Genomic DNA, 19,795 nt, shown 5'->3' with positions numbered 1-19,795 from the left:
GTTTCTTATGGACACAAAACCCTAGTTCTCTCACCTAATAGGCTGATAAGGATGTCTACAGGGTGGGACTAGGAATGAGGTCCCCGCCCCTAAATTTGTTCCCCGTTCCCTAACCCCACCCCATTCCCAGACGGGGATTGGGGAATTACCCTTGTCCCCGTTCCCTAACCCCACCCCATTCCCAAACGGGGATTGGGGAATTACCCTTGTCCCCGTTCACATGAGGATTTTTCGGGGACAGAGATTTTCCGCCTTGTATTTTTTTTTTAAAACAAAAAAATTGATATACATTTTTAAATTTTGTAGTACACTATAAAATAATATTTTATTTAAATTATACAATTAAATAATTGTATAATTGTGTGTGTGTGTGTGTGTGTGTGAATACAACTTTTCGGGGTTGATCGGATTTAATTGTCATACTTACATGTATACATATACAAGGTCAAATAAGTACCAATTTATATATATATTAATGAAAAGTTTCGATAACAAATGGATTAAATAAAAGCTTACATTTATATCATCATCAAATCAATAGTTTCCATCATTTGGGACTTTCTCATGGATGGATAAATAATCATCCAATCTCTCTCCCTCTCTACACACATAATATATATTTACATAATAGCAGAGAGATAATTGGTTTTTGAGGCAGACCATCTGTGCATGACATGGCCATAAATGTCATACATCTGGAAGTCAATCTCTCCAGGACTGATTTGCAATGTCATGAAACCTTGACCATCATAATAGAACTTCATTTCTTGTGGATCCATGTCGTCACTACTGTCGTCACCCCTCCATGCTTTGGACCCACCACCACTTGTCACAAATTGCAGTGGACTGCACAAATTCTTTATAATTATTCTTGCATGCACCAAATTATCATTTATTTGAGTCACGATAAAAACTCGCAGCTATTACATGGGACACATTTTTTTTTTTTTGTAACCCTAGTCGGCAGTGGAACATAAAGAGGTAAGCTAAGCCAACTTAGGTTGCCCATAGCTAACCAGTTCAAACCAAGATATCAATAGATCGCCTCCGTTGAAAGTTGAACTTGTAACATTGTGGTTAGCAAGTTAATAATCTGACCAGTTTAGTTAGGATTACCACCAAATTATCATTTATTCTATTAAGGGAAGAAGAAAGAGTGCAAAGTCATTAAATTAAAGATTAGTTTACTTAGCTTCAAGTAATAGATAGCTTACCTGTCCAAGCTACTAATGTGCTCTAAGCAATGGTCATGTCCATTTATGTATAAATCAACATGGTTTGCCTGACAAGAGAAAGTAGGAAAAAAAAAAAAAAAAAAAAAAAAAAACTTTCAGGAAACGTGTATATATAGAATCTCGACTCTTAGCAATATATGATTAGGGGTATTTTTGTAATTTTATCATGCCAACTTCTTTTTTATTTTTTAAAATCCGATTTAATAAATAGGAGTAAAATTTATGTTAACGTTTAGAAAAAATAAAATAAAATTTATTAATGAAATTAAAGAAATTAATTGCCTGCAAGACTGGGAGAAGTTGTGCAATAAGCTCCTCTGTGTCACCATGGTGTCCAGCACTTTTAATGGGGTGGTGACCAACCACAATCTTCCACGTGGCAATTGATTCCTTCAGTGCTGAGTCTAAGTCCTAAAATTAAAAATAATAAAACACGTGGAGAATCAAATAATATATATTATTTTATTTTATTATGGATAATTAATGTTAAATTAATTACCTTGAGAAGATTTGAAAGATACTGTTTTCTGGGCAACACTTCTCTCCAATCATATTTGTGTTTTCCAGGATCATCGAAATATTTATCTTGGAATGGAGTTGTATCCACAAAGAAAAATTCTGCCACCTCTGCTCCAATCAAAGTATTTGTTAATTAGAATTAATTAAGCAATTTTTTTTCTTGGGTCAGACCACATGTTTTCTCAGTTATGGTACACTAGGACCTCTTAAGTCTATTTTCTACTTTTCGTTCATTCCTGATTGCTGGGTAGGACCTCAAAGGGTGACAAAACACATCCAAGTTTTAAAGTATACTAACTCCGATCCTAGGTTAAACCTAAGGCATCTGATTAAGTTGAAAGAGATCTACGGCATCTCATCCATGCACACCTCATGCATCATAATACATGTGGTTAGATATCTAATTGACTTTGATTCAATTATCGTTCTGATATTTTACGAGGTCTAGGTCAGAGAAAAAACATGTCACATGTTTGGTTAAGTAAAATATAGCTAAAAGGACATTGACTATAAACGAAATTAAATAATTGATAATGAGGAGCTTAATATTAATTACCTGTATTGAGAATGAAAGATCTGAGGCATAGCCATCTGCTATCTTTTTCTCTGAGATTGGGACTTAACTGTGCCAACACATCACCTCTATAATCATGGTTTCCCAAAACTGCATTATATTGTCCCCCATAACATGCATGCACCAATGTAGACATTCAAGAGCAATACAACTCATAATTTACAACTTTTATACATAAAGGAAGTTTTATATGAGCTTCAATAATATACAATACAATCATATAAGAAATGTACAATTTTAGTAAATAATATTGGAAAGAGTACAATAACCCATACAATTAATATATCCAACATGATTATATCTGCATATATATTAATTGTCATAGTACTTTAGAGAAAATCATAAAATATAACATCTCTCATTGTATATCATAATGTTTGAGTTACAACACCATGTCATAATGATGTGAGTTACAATAACACCATGTCCTCTTTTTTCTTTTTTTCTTTTTCTTTGTTTTTTAAAGAAAAATTATAGGGAAAATGGTTAAATTGCATCAAATCGAAGTTCAGTAGACTAATTACTTTTTCCTAATAGTTTGATGACCTATTTAACATTTTTCTCCAAAATTTATGATGTCAATCCATATTAGTGCCTCTTGCATTGTGCAACTCATAAGTGAATAGAAAAGATTTTGATGTCCCCATAATATCTGGTGAAATTTTAAAACTTTCTCCAATTTTATTTTTTATTTTTTGTTGCACACAATGTAAGAAGTACGTGTGTAAATCGTTATCATAGACTTTTTCTATTATTTTAACTACAAAAAAAAAATTATAAACTTCTCTTTTAAAAAAATTAATTAATTTTATATTTTTGATTTAATGAAATAGGGTTGCATTCAGACTCTATTTGGCACGCCTAGTTGAAAAGTTAATTAAAAAGATGAAAACTGAAAAATTAGTAGCTAATAAGCTAACTAATTGAAGTGAAAGTATTTGATAAAATTAATTGTAAATTAGCTAGTAAGTGTAAAAAAGACATATTCTAAAAAAAAAAAAAAACAATATAAAAATACATAAAAAGGACAAACTAATGAAGAGTAGATGAAGAGTAGATGGGGGGTACTTTTTTTAAATTAATAAAGATAAAAAAAAAAACTTAATAATTTATTTTGAAACACCACGTGTGTTTCGAAATAAATTATTATTTTAATTCACCATATTTTATCAAACAAAATTTACAATTTATTTTTATCCTAAAAACAAAATTTTAAACTCTAAAATAAATTTTACCAAAAGAAACTTAAGCCAAGGAATAAAAAAGACAATGGATGCACTTACCACTATACCATTGCTTTTGAAGACTTGGAGCAGTATATATGTTGGTGAATGATTCCTCAAATACGGTGTCGTCTATGCCACTCAATCCATTATCGTAAAAGTTGTCCCCAGTTGATATCGCAAAATCTATATCCTTTTCTTCTCCAATTTTCCCCATCTGCAAATTAATTTCACATTTAAAAAAATTTATAATAAATTATTCGATTGGGATTTTTTTTTTATTTACTAAAACAATGAGAACTATGAAATATATGTGTGTATAGACGTATCGTTACAGATTCTTTAAGATTAAAAATAATTAGAGAAATTCACTTCGCCACGTCATTTATATTCTTTGGGCTTTCTTGATGCGTTAACTAGTTAAACATAATTTTACATTTAATTACTTTGCTCAAGTTATAATGTGGATAACTTAAATATATTACCTATCTTAATTTTATTTCATTTTATTTTATGAATAATGACACACAAAAAGAAAAAAAGAAAAAAAAAACATAGCAAAAGACAATTATAACCCTAGCCAGGCATTATGCACCGTTTGGGACCAATTCAAAGGAGATAATGACTAATGACTAATGAGTTAATGACTTAATGGCAAACAAGAATTATTGGACATGGTGGCAATTTTGCAATCGATTCAATCAACTTTTTATCCACACTTATTAATTTCTTTTAATATTCAAAGTTTCAACTTTTTTTGTTTTCTTTCAATAGTGTTACATTGTCATTTCAAAATCACTTTATGATTTTTAAAATAATTTTTAATGATTTTCTAATATCAATCAATTCTTTTAAAAAAATTATTTAATTTAGTAATTTATATAATAGAATCAACCAAACCATCAATCTATGAATAACCAATAATTTTTTAAATATTCAAAATATATATTATTTGATGTGATGCTTTCTCGATCTATTGGTCTTTTCTAGTTTAAATCAGTCAGATATGGACAATCTAGATTGATTTATCTTTACATAATTCTTTGACGACTAAAATTTTAAAATGAAATTTAACCAACACATAATTTCAAGTAGTAACTGTGTGTTTCCTTCTCACTCGAAAAAAAAAAATTGATGTACTAACTAACGCATTAAAACTTCATTAAAACTTCAAGTAAACAACGTTATACTTCTCAAAACCGTCATGGCCACATGCTTGAATAGAAATGACACATCACTCATGGCAAACAACTAAGCTAGACGGTGACGCTTAGTGAAAGTATCACCATATTTTTTGGTATCCCGCATGGAATATTCCTTTCGCCATCAATGGTGATGATTTTATTGGAAAATAATAAGTTTATTTTTGTTTTAAAAATAATTTCGTTTTATATTTTGATTTTATTAATTTAAGCAAAGAAAAAAAATTAAAATAATGGTTCATTTTTGAGTGAATTTCATTTTTTGTCCTAGATTTATAGGTGACAATATACTTTTAGTTCTTTTTCTGAACATCCATTTTGGGTCCTAGTATTATTGTGGCATGGCTAGTTTTGGTCTTCCGTCAACAAAATTATTAAAATATCGGTAAATACAAGACCATTTCGATCATTTTTATGCAAAGTGGGTTAACCCGTTATACTTTTATTTTTATTTTTGAAAAAAATTCATAATTGAAGACCTAAATGCCCTTGTATTTTACGAAATTTAAACGATTTTGTTGACGAATGACCAAAAATAATCATGCCACCACAATAATACTATGACCAAAGAATGATCATTTGGGGAAAAAAAAAACTAAAAGTGAAATGACAACTATAAATCTAGAAAAAAAAAAAGGGAATTAACTCTTCATTTTTAAAAAAATATAATTGAAAAAAATATCAGGTAAATAAGGGAGGAAAAACATACATCTCCAAAGAAATTAAAGAAGAAATCAAATAGAAAAACAAATACGCTTGAAATATAAAATTTTATAATTATTAAATATGGATGATACGTTACGCTAGCTTTCCTGTCAAATTGTCAACCTCCATGGCTCCATGGCTTTAGAGGATAAGGTTTCATCCACATTTGTGGGCAATAATGTATAGGATAATTATTTTTTAATTTTAATATGAAGGCCCTGTTTGGTAAATGACTGTTAGCTAATAACTGGTAGTTGATAGCTGTTTGGTATAATTTTTTTTAAAAAAAAATTAATTTAAAAAGTTGCTTTAAATAGCTTTTTGAATTTTAACATTTTGGAATACAATAAAAAAGCTAATTAACCAAACACTTATATTAATTTGTAAACCAAGTCAAACAAATAATAGTGGTCAAATAAGTCACAATTGGCCTATAGACTAACTATTTTACCATACAGGCCAGTTAGTTACATACAGTCTTCTTAGTATATATATAAGTTATCTGTTCATAACTACTTTTTCAACTAAATGAAGCACAAAGAGAGTCAATATTACATTTACTAAAACTCGAACTTACAACCTCCCACATAAATGAGTAATTTGGTGTTATTGGAACACAATGTCCTTGGCAATTAATGAGTAAACGCAACCAAACCGTGCACGGCAAATTAGCTTAATTCAATGTTTCCGTTTATTGAAAGTTTGATAACATATTTTTTGGAAGGAATGATTGCATTATTAATGAGCTAATTAAAATCAAGTGTTCAATAAATGTGTTTGATAATATATTTAAAATGTTGAGAAATTGTCTATCGAGGAACTTATAATAATAATATAGTGCGTTATGCAATCAACACATACAAATTATGGATGTCGGTATTCGACTTGCACGATCTAGTAAATAAGAGTAATAATGCACATATTTCATTTTTTATACTTTGTGGTGATAGAAAATTTTGTGTAATTAATTTGATCAAGTATGTAATTCTATCACTCTTTCATATATATATATATATATATATATATATATATATATATATATATATATATATATACACTAGCGTTTTGTACACGCGATGCGCGAAAATTTATGCCCAATATTAAAACATTAATAAATATAAATAATTAAAAATTATAATTTGAATTATATATATACAACTAATATATGTATTTTGTACACACACATATATAATTTATCATTCATAGAAATTTAATTAAAATATAATTAAGCATTAAATTAATATATAATAATAATTTTAATAAACTAATAATTAAAAATAAGAAAAGATATGATAGAGATAGGTGTATGGTAATAATGATGTGTTATCAATGTTAGAATTAAAAACTAACGGTGTTATAACGGTGTAAGGGTAATTTTGTCTAATAACATTGAAATGTACAACATTTAAAGTAAAATGTACACATTTATTTGCATACAAAAATAGGGACATAAATCATGGATATAACTTTAATTAAGGCTTATTATGTTTATTTATTATATATATATATATATATATATATATATATATATATATATATATATATATATATATATATAGTCACAATTCAAAGCGTTATAGGTGGAATTCACCTTGTGATCCCAAACAACAAAAATCAAACTAATTTAGATTGCCTACATCAACAAAATTGTCGAAATATTGTTAAATATATATTTTGATTTTTTTTAATACAAAGTGAGGTGACCCATGTTTATGTTGTTGAATAAATCTATAATTGAATAGCGAAATGTCATTGTATTTAAAAAATTTAAACTATTTTGTTGATGGAGAACCAAAAATGCCATGTCACAATAATATTAGGACCAAAGAAGATGTTCAAGAAGGGTTAAAAGCAAACTGCGACCTATAAACGTAAGACCAAAAATAAAATTAACTTTTTCTTTAATATGCATGCGTAACTTAATTGATTTTTGAGTGACAGAAATTTTTTTCCCAAGAGCTATAAAGAAAAGAAAAGCAACAGTTTTGATCATCAAGAACGTTTGTGTACCTGAACAGCAAGTTGAGACTGGTTGTAAGTTCCTTTCCTTCCCCAGTCTCCGACCACCAACACGCTCAGCGAGCCGCCGGCCTTCGCCGGAGGATGTTCGAGCCGCGGAAGCTCCGCCACGGCAACCACCGCAGCCAACCATAATCCTAAACTGATCCTTACTAGCACATCAATGGACACTACACCCATTTTATTTTTTTTTTCTATATGAAAGTAGTCTCACCAAACTCAGTATGAATATGGTGTGTATATATATAGCGTGCAGGCAAAAAGAAATTAGTTTTTTCTGTTCTATTTTCAAAACAGAAATTAGTTTTATTTCGGCAAAAAACGTACTGGATATGAGAGATGAGGAATGAAGGAAGAAGAAAGAAGAAAATATACGTGAGGTCAGAACAGAAGTTTCGCCTTTTGGAGTTTTATGATGCTTTAGAGCAGCGCGGTTCCATTAAAATTCGGCGTCGTCTTTATTTATAAACACAAGAAACATAATTCTAAAAGACTACTAAAAAATAATAATACTTTATAATGATAATTGAGTTCAAATCTAACTAAACTTATATACTTTCTCAATCTATTGAATCATAAAAAAAAAGTTAATATTACCTCACTAAAGTTCAAACTCATAACATCCCATTTGAAAAAGTTACTTCATGCTACTTGATCACAAGCTAAGGTCATTGGCATATTAAGTATTAACCTATAATATAATTATGGTCCACCTTGTAAAATGAATCAAAATTAAATTTCCTTCTTAAACATATTGATATTTTTATTTTTATTAATGTTTTATATTAACAGATAATAATTATTTTAGGGGGTGTTTGGTTGGATGGATTTCCTAAAAATGAAGGAAAATGATGCATGTTTTATGTTGTTTGGTTGGATGGAAAACATTTTCCATTGGAAAAAGTTTTCCTTAAGATTGAGGAAAACAAATTCCTAGCTCATCCTAGGTATTTTGTTTTCCATGGAAAACTAATATGACAGTTTTACCCTCACCATTCTTTATTAATTACTCTTATTATTATTACTAGTTTTTTTACGCGCTTTGCGCGAATGAGATAATGCCCAATAATTATTTTTAAATAAGTATTCCAAAGTATATCAATGCAATATTATATATGAGATGTTCATGCATAAGTAAATAAATGTTGAATTTGTTTATTTAAATCGGTAATTTAAAGTATATAAATGCAAGATAATATATGAGAGATTGATTATAATTAGGATATGTTTGGTTCGCACATAGGAATCGGAATTGGAATGGGTATCAAATACTTGGTAATGATAATGAGTTTTGGTGAAAATATTTAACATGTTTGGTAGTAGGGTGGAATGAGAATGGTTACTAATAGTAGTACTTGAGAATGAATAAGGGAATGAAACCCTTATTGTATTTGGGTATGGGTTTTTCAATTGATGGGGTATTCGAAACCCATTGTAGTGTTCTAAAAACCTATCAACCAAACAACAACAATCACTTTCATATTCATTCCTATAGGCAAAACCCACCAAACAAACACACCCTTAATTGTCACTAAAATAAATGTTTGCAACTTTGTAATAACGCTAGTCTAAATACTTAGTCTTAAAGCAATAGTCTAAATAAATACTACTTTTGGTTTAAATTTTTTTAATTCTTCTTAATTCTTTTTTTGGGTAGCATTGTTATTGTTTTCATTTTCAGTACATGTCTTTTTTTTTTTAATTGATAGTGTGTCATGTGCAATTAGGTTACTGGTAGCAGCATAGAGAGATTTATCATGCAATGAGATTATGGTGTATGAAGTTTTAGATTTGCCTTGTTGTGTACATGATTGAGATTTTAGTTGTAATATGAACTCTTTAGCGTATAAACACCTATTGATATTTAGTAGTGGTAGTTTTTTTATTACATGTTTCATGTGTTGTGAGATGTGTGTCGTAGGTTATCATGTGAAAGTATTGAACAAAATATTAATATTTATTATATTTGTATAAAATACTTGGTAAATAAATAAATAAATAAATAAATAAATAAATAAATAAATATATATATATATATATATATATATATATATATATATATATATATATATATATATATATATATATATATATATATATATACACCATGTTTTGTATTATAACTTTGATATTTAATTACAAGATAATGTAAAAAAGAAGACAATGAACAATGTAGTAAATATAATAAATTAATAAATTTGAAGGTAAGGAATCTTTGAATTGTAGAAAATAAAGATAATATAACTAATGAAATTATATTTCTTTTAAATTTTTTTATAATGAATATTTTTTTTAAATAAAGCATAATAGACATCTAATTCTAAATTAATTAAATGCATATGTATTATTTTTTGTTGTAGCTACTAATTTATTTAATTAATAAGAGTAATAAAGTTTCGAACATACTTTTCTTCAACAATAATGAAATCAATGATTTTTTTTTTAATTTCTATTCCTTGTTGAGACAAATTGTTTTGAGAGTTTGTCCATAACAATTGCTACAATTTCTGTCAATAGAGGATGATAATAAATAATTCAAAATATATGGTTACAATAGATATTAATATAATGATATAGTATAAATTAACTTACAAATTTCTTTAGAAGTTTTCATGCATTGATAAAATTTTGATGTGTAAACTTGTTCAATTGAAGCTAGTAGGATGTTAACATTGTCAATTATTTGGAAAATGATCCTACCGTTTTAGAGTCAATGTGTAATTGTATTTATGATTAACAACTTTGTAGTTAGGCCGCGCAGGTCTAACAATGATGTAAGAACAATTTTGTCCGATAAAAAAAATAATAGTATAATATTAGTAAAGTAATGTACAATTGTACCATTATAAAAAAAATATACAAAAAATATTAATACCATAATGACCTAAATCATTCCAATAATGCAAAAGCATAATTGAAATATTAAGTTTTGTTCTAAATAATCAGAAGAAGATTAATTAAACCAAAAAAAAAAAAAAAAACTTAACCTAAATTTGTTTTTTTTTTTTTAATAAAAAATTCAAGAAAATCAAATGATTTTAAAGTAGTTCCTGATTTATAATATTTGATGCTCAACTTTGAATACTATGTATTTAGTCGAGCTAATTATTTGACCAAAGTTTATGTTAAATTTTATATTATATATTTTTTAATACATTTTAACATATTCATAACATATGTTTAACAATTATGCCAACTTTATATTATATATTTTTTAATACATTTTAACATATTCATAACATATGTTTAACAATTATGCCAACTATACTTGGGATGAGGTTCGAACCTAAGACCTTATATAAATTAAGAGTATGTTAAGAATAATAAATATTTAACGGAATATTCCGTTACTAAAGTTTAAACTAACGGAATTTAGGGTTATTTAAGGGAAGAAAATAATATAATAGAGGGTAAATAAGGAAAATCATTAAAAGATACTAAAATCAAAATAATATGAACCATTCATTTTAAGAAACAATTAGTACCGACATTTTTTTTGTTCCAGTTAAGGGCCTAACATTATTCGCTCTTATTAGATTTGTAGATAGATATTATTATTGTTGTGTAGGGTTACATTTGTCATTATACTCATTATTCCTTACCATTCCAAACTCAACCAAACAATGGAATTCTTATTCCCAGTTTTTGAATGCTACTGACTCTATTACTATTTTCTTGGAATTTATTTTCTACTATTTTCTTATTTTCTTGGAATTTATTTTCTATTAAGTATTAACATTTTTTTTTTGAATGCTACTGACTCTATTACATTGTAGTATCTGTTCAAACATACTTTCTCAACCTAATGAAGCACAAAGAGTCAACAACACCTCCACTGATGCTCGATCTCATGACCTCCCACATAGGAGAGGTTACTACATGTCATCTGAGCACAAAGTGCTTGGCAAGTATTAACATATAATTATATTAAATGTTTTATATATATAAACATTTAATGCAAATACATCATTATACTAATAAAAGTTTGTTGGAAAATTAAGTATTTTTGGTATGTAAAATGGTCATTGAGGCAAAATTTTGAGTTGGTAAACTTCCGGATTGATGGACATTATATTATAATACGGGCACAATGTATATGGATTCCTCTTTTTATATGAAATTTAACAGGTTTGTTAGTTTAGCATTATTTCATTTCATTATGATTAATGCTACCCAGCTCTTTAAAATATTTATTTCTAATCTTCATTTTTCACATGCCATTATTCAATTAGATCGATAATTTATTTTTTAATCACAAATTGATGGGGTTAACCAATTCATGACACCCGGCCATTATTATTGGATATTTGACAATTAGTTGATTGTGTAAGTTATTTTAACCAACTGATAATATTAGTTTATTATACAAATTAAAGGTGTTTGGTAATTTGTTGTTTACTCTTGACAGATTACGTGAAAAATAATATATTAAGACATAGCTATATTGTGTAATTTATTTAACTCTCAAACTACTTTTACATATTATTATTATTGTTGTTGTTGGGTTCGTCGTCGTCGTTGTTATTGTTATTAAGTATTTTAACTTTTATTTATTATTATTATTATTAATAATAACATTATAATTATAAAGAAATACTTTTTAATTGATAATATAATTTAATATTAAAAATATAAATTCAAATTAAAACATAATAAACATATGCTTAATAATAATATTTCAACATAATGGTTAAAACAATTTTATATATATAGGATTTGGTTTTCGTGCGGGCATGCAGCCATGCACCACTAGGTATACATGAATGCATCACCATGTGTACAGAAATGCACCAGGGTGTGGTGCATTTCACCCTAATGCATTTCTGGACACGTGATTGTGCATGACGCATGGGAAGGTCTGTTTGAATTTGATCGCACGTCTGCACGCGGTGTTAGGCGTACTTTTAAAATGAAAATGCAATAAACTGATATAAATAATTTAGTTAAAGTAATTTTTCCATTTCCAACTTATTAGCATTAATAAACCAAATCAAAAAGTTTTTTACCAAACACTCATTTTAATTGTTTGACTTGATCGAACAAGCTAATGTTTTACTAATAAGCCATTATCCAAACACCTGCTATACGTTGCATCAGGAGATCGAGAATTTCATATATAATAGTTGTATTAAAACGTTTTTGTTTATTATATGGCAATATCATGATTGTAAAGTTGGGTAAAGTTTTTGGATTTTTTAGTAGTATATCTGACGGATATATTGGGAATCGACCCGATGGCGCGAAGCAAGAACGGGTCCCGGGGCGGCGCCACGTACCCGCCCCGCCCGGGGCCTCGCCACGTGGCACCCGCACGGGCCACGTTGGAGGCCGGGCCTGCCTCTCCAGGAGGCCGGGCCGGCCTCTCCAGGAGGCCTGGCCTGCCTCTCCAGGAGGCCGGGCCTGCCTCTCCAGGAGGCCGGGCCTGCCTCTCCAGGAGGCCGGGCCGACCTCCACATGGGCCCGGCCTGGGCCCATGATGAGCTCGGCCTGGCCCCCGCAGCGCGGCCCGGTCGCGAGACCGGGCGCGGTCAACTCCAGATCCAACTAACCCCCCGTTTTAGGGGGAGGCGGTTGGGGGCTTGGCTTGTATAAAAGCCCCCCTCCTTGTCCTAACAAGGGACACGCTATCTACGATCTACTTGACGGACACACTTTGTACTGGAGAATCATTGTAATAGCCAATTCCACGGCATTTAATACAATTTACGGTCTCACGGCCTTCGATATATCGTTCGTATCATTTATTTATTATTTATATTCTCATTCGGGTTAGTTAAGTCGGACCCCCGGGTTAATTAATTCCATCATTGGTGCTCTTGTTGAGAGCTGCTGTACAAGCTTGAGCGCTCTCCCCACTATTGTTCATCGACAGCGATGGCACGATCGAGATCCGGCTCTCGTCATACCAATGGTTCCCGCGGCACCCAGCTCGTCACGAACGGGAACGGCCCCAACGGGGCCCCCGCCCCCAGCATCCAACCAGCCGCCTCCGCCAGGTCGGGGGAGGATCTGAGGGCCCAGCTCACCAACCACCGTAGCAGTGGTGCATCGCCACCACCCCCAGTCGCCCCCGCTCCGGCTCGCGCGCTCATCCAAGAGGGGGTGGCGGTCTTCGAACAAGCCTCCACGGCGCTGGCGCGCGTCGCGGCGGGCCTTCGGGCAGAGGAACAAGCCGACCTAGGCGCCACCCGAGGGGCGCCGGCGTCACCTCCACCTCCTCCCACCCGGGGGCGCAGCGGTCCAAGCACCCGGCCACCCCAGGTACCTATCACCCAGGGGGAGGTCAACTCGCCTCGACCATCGGAGAGGCGGGGACTCCCGCCGAGGCCGCCAGCGCGACGACGATGGAAGGGCACCAACCCAAACCAGGCCCGCCCTGGAGAGGTTGGGCGATCACGTGTCGGCCCGGGACAGGCTGGGTCCGAAGCCAGCCAACAGTTCTCGCCGCACCCAACTCGTCGCGAACGGGAACGGTCCCAACAGGGCCCCCGCCCCCAGCATCCAACCGGCCGCCTCCACCAGGTCGGGGGAGGATCTGAGGACCCAGCTCACCAACCACCGTGGCAGTGGGGCACCGTCACCACCCCCTGTCGCCCCCGCTCCGGCTCGCGCACTCATCCAGGAGGGGGTGGCGGTCTTTGAACAAGCCTCCACGGCGTTGGCGCGCGTCGCGGCGGGCCTTCGGGCAAAGGAACAAGCCGACCTAGGCGCCACCCGAGGGGCGCCGGCGTCACCTCCACCTCCTCTCACCCGGGGGCGCAGCGGTCCAAGCACCCGGCCACCCCAGGCACCTATCACCCACGGGGAGGTCAACACGCCTCGACCATCGGAGAGGCGGGGAGGAGGGGACTCCCGCCGAGGCCGCCAGCGCGACGGCGATGGAAGGGCACCAACCCAAACCAGGCCCGCCCTGGAGAGGTTGGGCGATCACGTGCCAGCCCGGGACAGGCTGGGTCCGAGGCCAGCAAACGGGCCACCGGCGGAGGAATCATGCCCCCGCCGGCCACTGCGACAAGAATCGGCCACTCGGAGGTCGCTGAGCCATGGGCCACGCGCCCAGCCGCGACACGAGGCAGCTTCGCGTGGGTCCGCAGGGCGGGTTCCCCGACCCAACCCGCGACGTGAGCAGGCCTCCCGGGTCGAGCGATCGGGTGAAACGAATGATAGAGCTCCGAGCTCCCATCGGGTAGAGGTCGAGCAGCTGCGGAGGAGGATGGACGAGCTCCAGAAGAAGATCGATGAGAGGGACGGATCTCCAGAGCCCCAGGATATGTTGTCCTCCCCGTTCGCAAACGCCGTCATTGAGGAGCCCTTACCTCGAGATTTTCGCTTTTCCACCATTAAAGCATACTCGGGGACCACGGACCCGCGGGCATACATGACCAGGTACAGGGCCGCCATGATGATCACCGAGGCAACAGACGCCATCCTATGTAGGGGGTTCTTCGCCACCCTGGACGGGCAAGCGCATGATTGGTTCGGATCCTTCCCAGCGGGGTCCATCTCCACCTTTGCGGACCTCACCCGGCAGTTCCTATCCCATTTCGCCACCAGCATACCACGGAAGAAGCAAATTGCCGACCTGTGTGATTTGAAGCATGGGAGCTCGGAGTCACTGGCCGAGTACCTCAGCAAGTGGAAGAAAGAGGCCATGGGGGTCGCCGACTTTGATGGGAAGTCGGCCATGGTGATTTTCCGAAACAACTTGAGGTCAGGCGCTTTTCACCAGGACCTCATTAGGTACCCCCCCAGGACCTATACCGACCTGATGGACAAGGCAGCAAGGTACGCTGACGCCGAGGCTGCCGAGAAGAGGAAGAAGGAACAGGAGGAAGGAAGAGGTCGAAAAGACAAGGCACCCCAGGAGGAGCGCAAGGCGCCGCGCCCACACCGACGTGAGTACGCTGAGGGGCCCAGGCAGAACCCCACACGCTATCTCACCCCGCTGACACAACCTGTGGGTACCATCTTGGCGCACGCGGAGGACCAGGGAATCGTGGTATTCCCGAAGGAGGAGTGCATGAAGATATCGGCGAGGGGGGACCCCAACAAGTACTGCAGGTTCCACCGGCAGAAGGGGCACGATACAGACGAATGCATCCTCTTAAAGAGACAAATCGAGGAGCTCATCCAAATGGGTTACCTCGGCCAATTCATTAAGAGGCCCGGCCAGGCGCAAGGCCAGGCGCAGGGCCAGAAGCAAGGTAATGTATGGAGGAAGGGGGGTGGCCAGGAGCCATCCACCTCGGCTCCCCGTAAGAGGGACCACCACGACAACAGCTCCGAGGAGGAGGAGAAGACGACAGAGGACTCCCAGCCCCCGAGGAAACGTACTATCTACGTCATCTTCGGGGGGCCTGAGGGAGGGGACTCGCCAGCCGAGCGAAAGAGGTGGGCGAGAAGCTTGTACGTGGGGGAGGTCACACGAACACCCCACGAGAAGAAATCAAAGAGGGAGCCCATCACGTTCACCGACGCCGACCTACCTGACGGGCCCCTCCCCCACCGGGACGCCTTGGTGGTCAAGCTGGACATCAACAACGTGGTGGTGCACCGGGTGCTCGTGGACACGGGTAGCTCGGTCAACGTCATGTACTACGACACATTCACCCTGCTGGGACTCTCAAGAGGGCAGCTGGAGCAGGTACGAACCCCCCTATCCGGGTTCACGGGGGACTCAATCGAGACAGAGGGGTCGATCACTTTGAAGGCGGAGATAGGCACCCCACCTCACACCAAGAGGTGGGAGGTCGAGTTTGTAGTCATCAAAATCAACTGCGCCCACAACATCATTCTCGGCCGACCCGCCCTAGAGGACCTCAGGTGCGTGATTTCCATGGAGCACCTGTGCCTCAAATTCCCGACACCGACCGGGGTCGGGGTCGCCCGAGGGGACCAAAAGGTGAGCCGCAGTTGCTACTTGAAGGCGTGCCGCCAAATTGGTCAAAAGGACCGCCAGGTCCACACCAGGACGGCCACGTAAGAGGAGGATCTTGGCATTGCTATTCTAGGAGGAGGACCATTCCCCTCCCCCAATAATGTCTTGGTGAACAACAATAAGCGGAATAAAGTTTCATGTCACGAAACACGTTGTGAGTAGGACCCTTGTTACGACGTTGGTTCTCAAAAAAAAAATAATAATAATAAAATAAAATAAAATAAAAATCATGAAACAAAGGGGGAACGGGTGCTCACTCACGACTTCCCCCCGCGGACCCTAAGGGGGCACGAGGTCCGACCTCGCGTACCAACCCCGACGGAGGACGCACCCTAAGGGGGCACGAGGGCCGACCTCGCGTACCAACCCCGACGGAAGAGCCCAGTGGCACAGTCCGAAAGGACTTGGCCCGAGCGGCTAACGCGCACCCTAAGGGGGCACGAGGTCTAACCTCGCGTACCAACCCCGACGGAGGAGCCGGGGGCTTGGTCCGACAGGACTGGGCCCAAGCGGTTAGGCGCACCCTAAGGGGGCACGAGGTCCAACCTCGCGTACCAACCCCGACGGAAGAGCCCGGTGGCGTAGTCCGGAAGGACTTAGCTCGAGCGGCTAAAGTACCCTAAGGGGGCACGAGGCCGGACCTCGCGTACCAACCCCGACGGAGGAGCCCGAGTGCCTAGGATTGAACGAGCCAGGACGGAGCGGCTATCGCACCCTAAGGGGGCACGGGGCCGGACCTCGCGTACCAACCCCGACGGAGGAGCCCGAGTGCTTAGGCTCGAAAAAAAAAAAAAAACAGGGGCGGTTTGGAGGACCTCGGCCATAGGCCGAGGTCGAGGTCGGCCCGACCTCGGCGTGGAAGGTCGGCACGCGAGGTCGGCCGACCCCGGGGTCGGCACGGCCTCGGCGGGTGAGGTCGGTGCGACCTCGGCGCCGGAGGATGGCGCGACCCCGGCAAAGGGGGACGACCGTCGCCGAGGCCGACCCCGGCGTGGCTTGAGCCCGGGAGGTCGGCCGGGGGCCACGAAGACGCGGCCTGCAGGCCACCCCCGTGGCAGCGTCACGGCGACGCCACCGCGCCGGCGCCGTGACGGAGTGACATGGCAGAGATGCGGCGGTCCGTATGCGTCCTAGCAGATGAAGGAGTCATGTTCCGGATGGAGTTCTCGTCATTATCACAAGAAGTGCACTTTGACGTCACCTATACGGCTGGGACGCGGACATCTCGGGGTCGACATTTTGGGGGGTCGGCCGGAGCATCTACTCTCCTTCACTGACGATTACTCGCAGCTCGGAGAGTGGGGGACTGATGACGGATATATTGGGAATCGACCCGAGGGCGCGAAGCAAGAACGGGTCCCGGGGCGGCGCCACGTACCCGCCCCGCCCGGGGCCTCGCCACGTGGCCCCCGCACGGGCCACGTTGGAGGCCGGGCCTACCTCTCCAGGAGGCCTGGCCTGCCTCTCCAGGAGGCCGGGCCTGCCTCTCCAGGAGGCCGGGCCGACCTCCACATGGGCCCGGCCTGGGCCCATGATGAGCTCGGCCTGGCCCCCGCAGCGCGGCCCGGTCGCGAGACCGGGCGCGGTCAACTCCAGATCCAACTAACCCCCCGTTTTAGGGGGAGGCGGTTGGGGACTTGGCTTGTATAAAAGCCCCCCTCCTTGTCCTAACAAGGGACACGCTATCTACGATCTACTTGACGGACACACTTTGTACTGGAGAATCATTGTAATAGCCAATTCCACGGCATTTAATATAATTTACGGTCTCACGGCCTTCGATATATCGTTCGTATCATTTATTTATTATTTATATTCTCATTCGGGTTAGTTAAGTCGGACTCCCGGGTTAATTAATTCCATCAATATCATTATTGTAAAGTTGGGTAAATTTCATATATAATATTTGTATCTGTGCCAAGATCTTGTGGTCTAATGACACCAAGGTTGGACTCTTATATTGGAGGTTATGAGTTTGAACTTCGGTGGGGATAGTATTGACTCTTTGTACTTTAGTAAGTTAAGAAAATAGTTATGAACAGATACTACATTGTAATAGAGTCAGTACATTCAAAAAATAAATAATTGTTTCTGTATGTTGGGTTCCACGTATCTTTATTTTCATAATTCTATCATTTTGTTGGCGACAAAAGAAATATAGCTTTTTTTTGGTACTTTTTAATCTTATTTTAAAAATTAACTGGTATTTTAAATTTGGTTATCATATCGTCTTGTGTATTATATATTATTATTATTAAAGTTATCTAGTTGGTTATCATATCGTCTTGTGTATTTGTATATTGGGTTCCACGTATCTTCGTTTTCATGATTATATCCCTTTTGTTTTTGTTGTGACAAAAGAAATATAACTTTTTTGGTACTTTTTAATCTTATTTAGTAAATACTGGTATTTTAAATTTGATTATCATCTTATATTACTATTATTAAAGTTTTTTTTTTTTTAATGACAAGAGAAACCCGTAACAACTATTTAATGGTGTATATTGGAAAAACTTGACTTCTTATAATAGCCTGCATACCATACAGAAGAGTAGTAACACTAAAAAAAAAGTACCGTGTGATAAGCTCGACCAAAATTATGTTGACAAATATCAAACTCAATACTGGTATGAGAATCATCAGCATGTCAAATATCTTTATCATTGTACCATTATCACATTAAAAAAAAAGGCTAACTTACACTAATTTTGTAAAAACATAATAATTGACGGATTTAAAATAAAAGTTATCCAATAAATAAAGGATTAGATAAATGAAAATCAAATTTTTAGTCCCTCAATTATTTAAAATATTGTACTATACAATATTTTGGTCAAAAGTACCCTTACCGTTATAACTTCGGTTATCTTTTCCAACTATTTTTACTATGCACATACATCTATCCACCGTATATTTTCTTATCTTCTTTAATGGTAATAATATATAGACATTATATATTATAGTACTATATAAGTTATTTCTTAAAATATAAATGTTAAATTTATAAAAGTTATTATTATTATTATTATTATTATTATTATTATTATTAAGCTGGAGGGTGTGTTTGAGTGGAAGGGATTCATTCATCCTTAACCAAAGGTCAAGGGTTTGATTCTTGACTTTGGGAATGGAACAGCCTTAAATCCCCAGGCTTTCACCCAAAAGATGTGCCTACAATTCCCCAGGCTTTCACCCAAAAGATGTGCCTACAATTCAGTGAGGGGATAGAAACCCTGGGTATACCTAAAAATTATTATTATAAATCTAAAATTTTAATATACATTATTAATATTGAGCATCTATTTTTGCGCATCACACATATAAAATACTAGTTTCTTGAGTAATAAATCCAATTCCTTATTAGGTCATTTAATTGTTTA

General features: G+C 37.6%; 1 protein-coding gene across 1 annotated transcript; it reads right to left on the bottom strand.

Moving 5' to 3' along the window:
* Positions 1–438: 438 nt before the first annotated feature.
* LOC109171796 (purple acid phosphatase 3-like) lies at positions 439–7,902 on the bottom strand. The gene is made up of 7 exons (XM_019320871.1): positions 7,469–7,902; positions 3,612–3,768; positions 2,311–2,418; positions 1,735–1,862; positions 1,518–1,646; positions 1,215–1,282; positions 439–846 (listed from the first exon to the last, which is right to left on the bottom strand). The coding sequence occupies exons 1-7, from the start codon at positions 7,655–7,657 to the stop codon at positions 621–623; spliced, it is 1,005 nt and encodes a 334-aa protein (XP_019176416.1). The 5' UTR covers positions 7,658–7,902; the 3' UTR covers positions 439–620.
* Between the last annotated feature and the right edge of the window lie 11,893 nt (positions 7,903–19,795).

The sequence above is a fragment of the Ipomoea nil genome, unplaced genomic scaffold (genome assembly GCF_001879475.1).
Source record: "Ipomoea nil cultivar Tokyo-kokei standard unplaced genomic scaffold, Asagao_1.1 scaffold0382, whole genome shotgun sequence".
Classification (NCBI taxonomy): Eukaryota; Viridiplantae; Streptophyta; class Magnoliopsida; order Solanales; family Convolvulaceae; genus Ipomoea; species Ipomoea nil.
Note: the sequence above shows the minus strand (reverse complement) of the source record. Positions and strands in the feature narration are given on the sequence as shown.